This window comes from Lupinus angustifolius, chromosome LG12 (assembly GCF_001865875.1).
Source record: "Lupinus angustifolius cultivar Tanjil chromosome LG12, LupAngTanjil_v1.0, whole genome shotgun sequence".
NCBI lineage: Eukaryota > Viridiplantae > Streptophyta > Magnoliopsida > Fabales > Fabaceae > Lupinus > Lupinus angustifolius.
Window position 1 is genome coordinate 346,229 of NC_032020.1, and position 10,851 is coordinate 357,079.

A 10,851-nucleotide genomic window follows, 5' to 3' on the forward strand; every position below is an offset into this window, starting at 1 on the left:
CCCGTCCACGACTTCCATGACAATGTCATGGACGTACAACACGACATCCAACTCGTGTGACATGCACGAGATTCAAACACGATATATACCCCACCCCAACTAAATTTTTTATTATAAACTAATATTAATACATATATTACTAACTTGATCACCTTATATGATATATAACTTTATAAATTATAGAGGTATTAATTTACACGTTAAATTTATTAAATTAAAAAAATGATTTAATATTTTTGGCTATCAAGATGCTAATGATAATTATTATTATTAGTAAAGAACATATTAAAATTAAAAAAATTGATAATCAATATTTTAAAGAATTAGTTGTGTTAAAGAAAGTTCAATCGGTAAGAAATCATCTTATAAGGTGGAGAATTAGTTGTGTAATTTGGTTTTGGTTCACAATAAAATATATAATAAATTTTTAGGTGTGTAATAGATGATGTCAACTATGATCATTCTTCAATTTGAAATTCAAACATTTAATTTTGTAATCATTTATTTATCTGATTTATTCATTCTTAACATTTATCCATTCAGTTGTTTTATTTATCATATGTTTTTTAATTGACTGGGAATATATTATTTTTGAAATGGTTCTTATATTATGTTTTTAATTTTGGTTTTATCCATTTCTTTAATTGGGTTTCATAGTTAGAGAGAATTTAGAAATAGTTATAAAATCAATTTGTTACTTGATTTTAATAAATAGTTATGAGTTCGGTGCAACGATAAAGGTGTTATTTAGCGACTATTAGGTCACAAATTCAATCTTGGAAACAGTTTCTCTGTTTTCGGTGTAAGACTGAATATATTTACCCTCTCCAGAATCCACTATGTGAGAGTCTCATACACTATGCCACACTTTTTTTCAACTTATATCACTCTTAAGGATAATGCAATGGGACAAAACTAATTTTGATTAAGCCTAAGAATAGTTCTTCCTTGGACCAAAAAGTTACTTGTAGATCAAATGTTAACCATAAAGCATTCACTCACAGAATGCTTCTAAACTTGAAAATTATATTCCCAGTAATTGTTTCTTCTGCAATACTCAGCATTGATCAACACAACATGGAAGATCAATTGTTTGAAAAAGTGAAACATTAGACCTAAGGCTCAACTTACATTGAGAAAAAGGGCATCAAATTTATTCTATATGCAAGGGTTTTTTGTAGAACTGCAGCAAAAGAGAGGAAGAAACTACACTAAGAGAAGAAGCAGCCATGCAAGCACCAGCAAGCCATGGTGGTAATCTGATACCGGTAAAAGGGTACAAAACCCCTGCAGCAATTGGCATACCTAGAATGTTGTAGCCGAGAGCCCAGATGTAATTGAGCCGAATACGCGACATGCTTTTTCGAGATAGATCTATGGCTGTAACTACATCTTCCAAGCTGCTTTTGACAAGAACAATATCAGCTGCTTCTATAGCTATATCAGTTCCAGCTCCAATAGCCATACCAACATCAGCTGCAACTAAGGCCGGCGAGTCATTTATTCCATCACCAACCATTGCCACGGTCATTCCTTTCATCTGCATACAGTTTCAGTTTCAAGAATCAGAAAGTAATTAAACATCAAAGATGTTAGACCTTTATGCATTATTTTCAAACCAACATTAGTTTATTAGATCCGATTTAAAAAAGCTGTCTTTTAACAAGAGTTTTGAATAGATAGCTGAATAGCTTACAAGACTGACCTGCAATTCTTTCACCTTATCAGCTTTTCCCAATGGATTCGTCTCAGCGAAGATTTCATCGATACCAACTTCATTAGCAATAGCAATTGCAGTAGCAAAGTTATCACCAGTCACTATGATGCTTGAGATGCCCATAGAGTGGAGAAAAGATATGACACGTTTAGCTTCGGGCTTTACAGGGTCACTTACAGAGAATGCTCCAGCAATCTTTCCATCAATTGAAACTAAAACACAAGTTCTAGCCTGAATTTCATTTTCACAGATGTACCTCTCAACCTCTGAACATATTGGAACATTACAAGCATGCATGAGTCTCTTGTTTCCAACTAAAACTGTTCTTTTGCCAACTTTTCCACTTACCCCAGCTCCTACATGTACCTCAAAGTCCTTCACATCTGGGACATCCTCAGTGCGGGAACCAAATTTCTGGCGCAACCTCTTTGCATGTGCCACGACAGCTTTTGCTATTGGGTGTTCACTACTTGCCTAAAAATTTGTAGAATTAGTTAGCTTAAATATTATGGAGAGATAAAGTTTAGATTTTTAGATTGGAAAAACTTTTCCATCATTGAGAATTGCCTCTTTTTGTTTGTAATCTAACTATACAAAACATGGAAATTCGAATACAATACCAAATCCAAGGACACACTAATTAGAAGTTTTCAAACTATATTAAATGAAGACAAAATGTTATTTCCAGTGTTTTTCATACTTAATATCTACTTTATAGTATAAAACTAAATTTCTTGATCAAAACTGGATTCAGTTTTCATCTTCTGTATTATTCAATATTTTCCGGGCTTATGCTCCATAATTGTTAATAAGAATTAACTGTTATCAATCAAAATTATTAGAGAATAGAAGCAGTTAACTTTAGAGTTAGCTAACTTGTTTAGTTGTTAGTTGTTAGTTAAGTTGACAGTTGTTAGCTAGTATATATACTCAGCTCACTCTTGTAATTATTTAAGGATTGAGAGATATAGAAATTACAGTTACAGTTACAAGCTTTCTTCATCCCCTATTTTCTCTCGTTTTGTTTATCTCCTTTGCATGGTATCAATCGCCTCAACGGCTAGTACCTCCATTCTGATCCTCCTATTCTCAATTCCCCACTGCATTCTACTTCAGCTGCTCCTCTTTAGGCGGTGTCACCTCAATTCACTCTTCCGCTTCCAATTACGAAGTTAACGGAGAACTACCTCACATGGTGTCAATTCACATGTACCCATCGTCCCATCATGGTTACAAGATTAACCTATAGTACATCTCATCCTTTGGTGCACCAGTGCCCAATGCTAGGTCCTATGTGCCACAACATCATGCTTCAGTGTCACATCAGCCAAATTCTGCATTTCCCCATTCCTCCACTGCTCCCAGGACCCAGGCCACAACTACATCATTTTGGTCATCCTGGGTCCTTTGGCCGAAACACTTATCAGCTCACCTACTCCTCTTCCTCTCCACATGAGACTAGGCCTGGTCCATATTATACATACACTTACAACCCATATGCCATGACTGTTAGACTGGTGGCAATAACACTAAGTCGTAAGCGTGGTTCCCAGACTCAAGCATCATAAATAATTTGAATTCTGATCCATCCATGGTGCATTTGCCAACTGAGCACTTAGGACCAGAACACATTTATACGAGTAATGGTGCTAAAGCTCCTATAACTCATAGTGGTACCACAAATTTTCAACCTCCTATTCAGTATTCATTCTAATGTCAAACTATCCTTAAAAAATCTACTTCCAGTCCTTACAAGTTACAATTACTAAAAATCTCATAATATGTTTCAATTTGCTATGGATAAGTCTCACTCTAGAGGGTGTCCATGCATTTCATGACATCCAACCAAAGTTTTCAACTCCCCATGTGTCCACCTCGACGTACGAATGTAGTTATAGTTCTATGTCTACTGTTTCAGCTAATGTTTCTAATGTACCTAGCTCTAGTAATACGTTGTCATCTTATTTTCTATGGCAATGTAGGTTAGGTCATGCCCATGAGGTAGTTGTAAACAATGTCCTTACTCATTGTAATATATCTCATTCTAATAAAATCGCCCTTGACTTTTGTATTGCTTGTTGTTTTGGTAAAGCTGAAAGATTACATTCTCCTACTTCATCTAATGTCTATCACAATCCTTTTGATTTGTTGTATCTAGATGTCTAGCATCCTGCACCCATTTATTCCGAAAATGGCTTTAGATACGATTTGTCTATAGTTGAAGTTCACACTAGACACATATGGATATAGCTTCTTAAACAGAAATTTAATACTACCAATGTCTTTCAACATTTCCTAAAAATGGTTCACACTCAATTCAGTAAAATTGTTAAGGGCATTCAAAGAACAGTAAATGTAACACCTCTTTGTTTATCCACACCTCATCCACTTATAAACCATATGTTTTAGGTTATGTGGATGACATTATTGTCACTAGCTATTCTTCTTCTTATCATGTCTAGCATCTTATTGACAACCCGAGCTCTACTTTTGCACTAAAAAAGCCTTGATTATTTCCTTGGCGCATAGAAGTCAAACATCTCCGCGTGGCTCTCTATTTCTCTCTCAGTGTAAGTACATTAGAGATCTTATAAGGAAAGTTGGTATGGATGCTGCTAAACATATCTATACTCCTTTGGCTAGCAATTGCAAATTAACTAAAGAAGTATCGGATTATTTTGATAAACACTAGGTAGATCAGTTGTATGTGTACTGCAATATGGTACAGTAACTACACCTAATTTGGCCTTTAGTGTTAATAAAGTCTACCATTATGTGTCAGCCACTGCAGATACACTAGACAACAGTTAAGAGAATCCTAAGATAACTTACAATTACAGATACCTCTACATTTGGCATGATTCTTCAACCTGCATCACCATCTAGTCCTTTATCTCTTACAGCTTTTTGTGATGCTAACTACACCTCTGACCTTGACGATAGGAAATCAATCTCAGATACCTGTTTGTTTGTTCATTGAAGCAAACCTTATCCTGGTCTAGTGGTAATAAAGCTGAATACAAAAGCCTTGCCTCTTGTTATCACAAGAAATTATTAATGATTTGGGTTGAGTATTTACTTTCAGAACGTCAGTTCTCTTATCATAATCCTCTCATTCTTTGTGACAACCTTAGCACTATTGCTATGGCACACAATCCAAACCTTCATAACATTACTACACATTTAATTGGATCCATTTTTCTGAAAGAGAAAGAGTCCATGTCTTAACCAGACCATTGGCTACATCAAGATTTCTCTCTCCAAAACCATCTCACATTTCTTTATTCTTCCAATCTGTAAAGTCACCCTCAGTTTCAAGGGGCATATTAGAGAATAGAAGCAGTTAGCTTTAGAGTTAGCTAGCTTTTCTAATTGTTAGTTTGTTAGCTGAGCTCACTCTTGTAATCATTCAAGGATTGAGATATAGAAATTACAGTTACAAGCTTTCTTCGTTTCTGTTTTATCTTGTTCTGTTTAACTTCTTTACAAAAATATCCGAGTTTCTGAATAAGTACCATACGCAACATAAAAAGGTACCTCCACAGAAACTGTCATGTCACACAACTCCTCCATAGAAAATTCAGAAAACAGCACTGCACTAACTACCACTGGCTTCCCAACTGTTAGTGTCCCGGTCTTATCAAACACAACAATTTTTACCTGCATTGAGAACAATGAACAAGATTCACATGAAAAAAATGGAAGATAAAAGTGTTAGGAACCCAAGAATAGAACTGACCATTTTATTGAATGATTGACTAAAATGAAGAAAAAAAGGAGATTATCTCCTCCAATGGTTTCCCCTTTTACAAAGCAATTATAATCTTCTGGATGAATTCTCTCTATTCCCTTCCTCTCCTATCCCGTATAACTATACTAATTCTTCTAACAACTTTAACTTTCACCTCACAATTACTCTTTTCCTTTATATCCTAACAATAAGGAATACTTGGCATACTAGCATCAAATAAATGCTAGATAACACTTTACTAGATTATCCAAAACATCAAGAATGAAATAAAGTCAATGGGGTCTTTGATGATAGCACATAAAACTACTATGCCTTTGACAATGATTTTTGTGCAGTCGTAATTTCTTGACAGCACAACCCAAGTACGAAGCTCAGAGCAAGATGATATTGTCATTTAGGAACAACCAGCAAGAAAAGAATATAAGTGTTGACGAAATCTTTTGCCCACTTAATCAAAAAAGCAGTTTATTTATCACAATAGATAACTTCAATCAAGGGGAAATGAAAGAACTGCATCACCAATAGAAATAAAATGTAAATCGCATAATTGTACACAATTTAGAACAACCTAATTTTGATTGCCGAGAAAGAGTTACTATCATACAGAACAATGCTATCATGTAGTGATACATACAGTTTATATGCTACACCTCAACTAAGAGAGATACAGAGTAAAAGGTAAAAAAATAGTCTAACTACCTTATGTGCCTTTTCCAGTGCATCTCCGCCCTTGATGAGTACACCTAGAGAAGCACCCATGCCCGAAGCAACCATGACTGCAGTCGGTGTTGCTAGACCCAGAGCACATGGGCAAGCAACAACTAGCACAGAAATAGCAAACTGCAAAGCAAGCTCAAATGGATCCACTACTTTTGGTCCTAAATGTTTAGGGTAAATACCAGCTTCCCCAGGAATGTACCACCCCAGCCAAGTTATGAGTGCTGCAACAACCACCTAAGGATGCAACAATGAATTGAGAAGCTACCCATAGATAAAATATTGTTGCAACGCTTACGTCAATAATGAGACAAAATGATGCAGGAACTTTATCATTGCTTCATTTCAAGTCCAATAAGATTAGTATATAAACAAAAGGATGAGGCAAGAAACAGAATCAGAAAATTGATGGCATGTGTCTTGAAATGTTCAGTCCAATAAGATTAGCATAAATTAGGAAATTTTATTTACCATAATCAACATATGAGAGCTCAGACTACTTGGAGATATGTTACATTAAGGCACTACAGTAGTATAAACCCTTACTTTTCAAAGTGGAAAACTGGAAAAGAAACCAGAAAAGTGTAGCTTAGGAAAAAGGAACTCACTATTGGAACAAAAACCCGAGAAATGTCGTCAGCAAGTTTTTGAACTGGGGCTTTGGCAAGTTGAGCAGCTTCTACAAGTTGAACAATTTGAGAAAGTGCAGTGTCTGATCCAACATGTGTGGCTTTAACATGTAAGCAGCCATTCTCATTGATGGTTCCACTGATAACCTTTTTTATAGGCAAATGCTAGTCTCATTAGTATTTTGTTAGAGAATAATGTTGTCACCTCTCATGACTCTTCATAGCAACTTTAAACTAACTTGAAACACTACAAAACTTGGAAATAAAAACAAAATCAAAGATTTAACATATTTCCCTACACCCCCTTCCCACAAAAATGAAAATTCAGGATGATATATCAACCTCTATCCAATGCGTATGTACAGAAACAAAAGTATACAACTTTTGAAGTTAGTCACTAGTAAACACATCAGAGTGAAGGTGTGCGTCCACTCGCTCATACTTTTGTTACGCACCTATCTGTTTTGGAACTCTTTCAACAACATCAACGCTCGCTTTCGTTCCTGTTTTTGTCCTAGTCACCCCTGATTTATGGGCTGCTTTTGCACTCATAATCACAAACAGAAAAATACTAGCAACTAAAATCATACAATATGGACAATACCTTGTCTCCTGGACTTTTGTCGACAGGTCTTGCCTCCCCAGTGATCATGCTTTCATTAGCATAGCTCTGTCCTTTTATAACAATACCATCAACGGGAATTTTGGCACCAGGAACAATTTTAATTATGTCATTCTTTTGTATAAGTTGAGTGTCAATTTCTGTCTCTGTGATGATGTTTCCACCAGTATCGATTTCTATCAAATAAGCTTTATCAGGAACAAGTTTTGTCAGCTTTGCTAAAGCATCTGATGTTTTCCCTTTTGCCATAATCTCCAGATATTTTCCTAATAGAATAAAGGATATCAACATGGAACTGGTCTCAAAGAAATCCTGTCCTTGAAATGTATCTGAAGTCGATGCTTTTATCAAAACATATATCGAGTAAAAATAAGCAGCATTAGTGCCTAATGCAACCAGCACATCCATGTTAGCAGATCTTCGCCTCAGTGCATGATATGAACCAATATAAAACCTAATGATAACAGCAAAGCTAAAATTATTATAAATAACTCTATATGTTGAAAATAGATACTGTGTAACTGCATTCTGGGCTCTGGTTAATGAATAGTAAAGATAACAAGAAACTAGGATTAAATAATTACTCATAACAGTAGTATCAGTAGTAGTAGTACCTTTTTCCAACTATGAACTGGACAGGTGTGCTAAGGACCCATCTTAAAAGCAACCCAAGAGTGAGCATATTGTGGATCTTATAGTTTAACCACTTGTCACAAGAAGGAAACATGGGAAGCACCATGGCAAATACAAAAACAGGTACAGAAAATAGGCAGCTTAACAAAAACTGGTTCCTATACATACGAATTTCGTTCACCTTATCCCTTCCTATTTGGCCTGGAGGAGAGTATAAGCTTGCTTGATATATCTTGGGGCCACAGCTAGCTGCTTGAATGCAATGAATGAGAGTTCTTGGACCTGTAAAGTCTGGATCATAGCCAACTGTAACTGTATGTTCTGTCAAATCCATTTCAACATGATTCACACCTACCGCTAACTCGATACAAGACATTATTACATCAATGTCCTTTGCAGAATCAACCCCTTCAACTTTTAGATGCACTTTGTTCACATCATTCCCAAAGCTAATAAGATCTGCTCCATAACCACCACCTTCTATAGCTTTGATTATCTTGTCAGCATTGGTGAGGTTAGAATCAAAGTGCACTTTTGCCTCCTCTAAAGCTAGACCAACTATTGCCTTTTTCACTCCATCAACCATTTGAAGTGCATTCTCAATAGACTCAGAGCAGCTTGTGCATGTCATTCCCTTAATCCTGACTCGGCATACCGATATGTTTTGCTCTTGGACATTGTCAACTCTAAAGCCAGAATCTTCTATCGTTTCCTTTATTTTTTTCGCCTACAACAAATTTACATTAGAAATATCACTACTCTAAGTTAGTATAAATCATGGTTTTTTTCAATTTCAATTGCAACCACAATGGCAGTTTGGTTCCATTTACAAGAATTGCTAGAAAATGAGACTGATGCGGCCACAATTGCAGTTTCGTGATTTCAAAGACTATCAAAAGCAAAAATATTATGGACACAATTTACAAATATGGTAAATCCACAGTAAATTTAAAGAGAGCAACACAAAAGAACAAAGCAGTATAATAAGGATGCCAGACATTCCATTGTGATAAAGATCATATATTTTTTCATGAAAATAAAAAATAAAAATAAAAATAGAGTAGTGCCTCTATGTTACAAAGCTCGTGAAGGTTCTAAATTGCAGTTCACTATTGCAATTGTGGCTGTAATATTACAGTTTTAGTAACCTCCATCGCATGTGCGTCGTCGCAATCACAATTACAGTCACGCCAGCCATATTTTCGCTACAACCACGACAGAAATCACAATCTAAAACCATAATATAGCCCTCTTTTTAAATTGCACCCTGCCCCACAATATTTCAGTCGCAGAGTCTCTGCAAAGACATCACAACCACAATTGCAGCAACATTTTTCATGATTGTAAATGCAATTTAAAACCCTGATAAAGCCCACTTTTTAAATTGCACCCTGCTTCGCAATATTGCGGTTGCATTTCCCCGCACGCAGCACAATTGCAATATTGTGGCTGCATTTTCCCACACACAACATGACTATAACCGTAATTTAAAACACTGATACAGCCGATTAAACTTGCATGATTTCTGAAGGGTGACTTACAGTTATGAACTTGGGGGCATATTTGATTGCTGCTCTACCATCAAGTGGTGACACCATGATACTTTTGACCCCATTAATGTTTCTAACTGCAGATTCAACAGAGTTTACACAAGAAGCACACTTTATATCACTTATTTGAAACAAAACTGTTCTATCTTTGACACATTCTTCTTCTTCAGTCTCCAACAATGGTATCTTAAGATCATCAACCCTACCATCATTTTCCATTCCTGTACAAATGATTCAAATAAAGAACCTCAAATGATAATTAAGTTTTAAAAAAAAAAACTTAAAAGCTGCATGGTTACTCAATGTTTTTTAAATTGTGGTTGCTTTTGCGGGAAAATGCGGCCACATGTTTTTTAAATTGTGGTCGACTTTGCCGCAATTATGTAAAATTGTGGGAAAATGCGGCTGATATGGTCACAATTACGGAAACTCCGTAAATGTGATATTGCAATTACTGTTGTTGTCGTGATTGTGAAATGCAATTTAAAACAAAGGTGCTACCTAATAAGAATGTGGAATTTATGAGAGAAAATAGAATATGAAAAAAGTTAATAGGGAGGTGAGAGTAACGTAGAAAAGGTGTGTTCAGAGGACTGAGATTATAGCTTATTAGGGTTTGGAGGAATCAGTTTCTTGAAGAGTTTTGAAATTTTAACCACTTTTGCTTCATTTTCCCACCAAAAGTGATTATTTAATATTTAGAATCTGTAAGGTATTAATGCTATTGGATGATAGTTTCAGGGAAAAGAGATTTTTTTTGTTTCTCATGTATTGCATGGAAGGCAATCTTGTCCGAGCTAGGAACATTCACAGATATGTGAGGCTAATTCTTACAGTGAACATTTTTCCATTCACGAGACTCGAACCCGATATCTTACTCAAGGAAAATCAAGCATATACCACTTGAACCAACGTTCGTGGGTATGAAATATAGAATTTGATTGGTCATAAGTACTCATAACTGCTTAGGGTGGCAGTTTCCACCAATGAAATAAAGGAGATATGGCAAAAATACACATATACTCATTAAAAAAATATATATAATGAATACTTGGAAGAATAACTTATGAATAGGGATAATATTACGATAATTGTCTTATAGGTATTCACATATTTATATATTTAATTTTTAATTAATATTTAATTAAATATTAATTTTTTTGTAATTTGTAATTATGTTTTATATATTTTATTATTAGTTATAATGAATTTTAGTGACTAAAATATAATGA

The 10,851-nt window shown here is 35.2% G+C and overlaps 1 protein-coding gene across 1 annotated transcript; it reads right to left on the bottom strand.

Annotated features, from left to right (window-relative positions):
• On the bottom strand, nt 932–9,867 carry LOC109362111 (probable copper-transporting ATPase HMA5). Its single transcript, XM_019607681.1, has 8 exons — nt 9,611–9,867; nt 8,051–8,796; nt 7,419–7,890; nt 6,794–6,961; nt 6,168–6,422; nt 5,255–5,377; nt 1,706–2,191; nt 932–1,540 (listed from the first exon to the last, which is right to left on the bottom strand). Exons 1-8 carry the CDS (start codon nt 9,836–9,838, stop codon nt 1,154–1,156), a joined length of 2,865 nt encoding a protein of 954 aa, XP_019463226.1. The 5' UTR covers nt 9,839–9,867; the 3' UTR covers nt 932–1,153.

Excerpts from the sequence above, each read along its gene's own strand:
- LOC109362111 (XM_019607681.1), bottom strand. The coding sequence starts at position 9,838 with ATGGAAAATGATGGTAGGGTTGATGATCTTAAGATACCATTGTTGGAG. Across the intron at positions 6,962-7,418 it reads ACAAAAGTCCAGGAGACAAG|GTTATCAGTGGAACCATCAA; the intron begins GTATTGTCCATA and ends CCTATAAAAAAG. Across the intron at positions 2,192-5,254 it reads ACATGACAGTTTCTGTGGAG|GCAAGTAGTGAACACCCAAT; the intron begins GTACCTTTTTAT and ends ACAAATTTTTAG.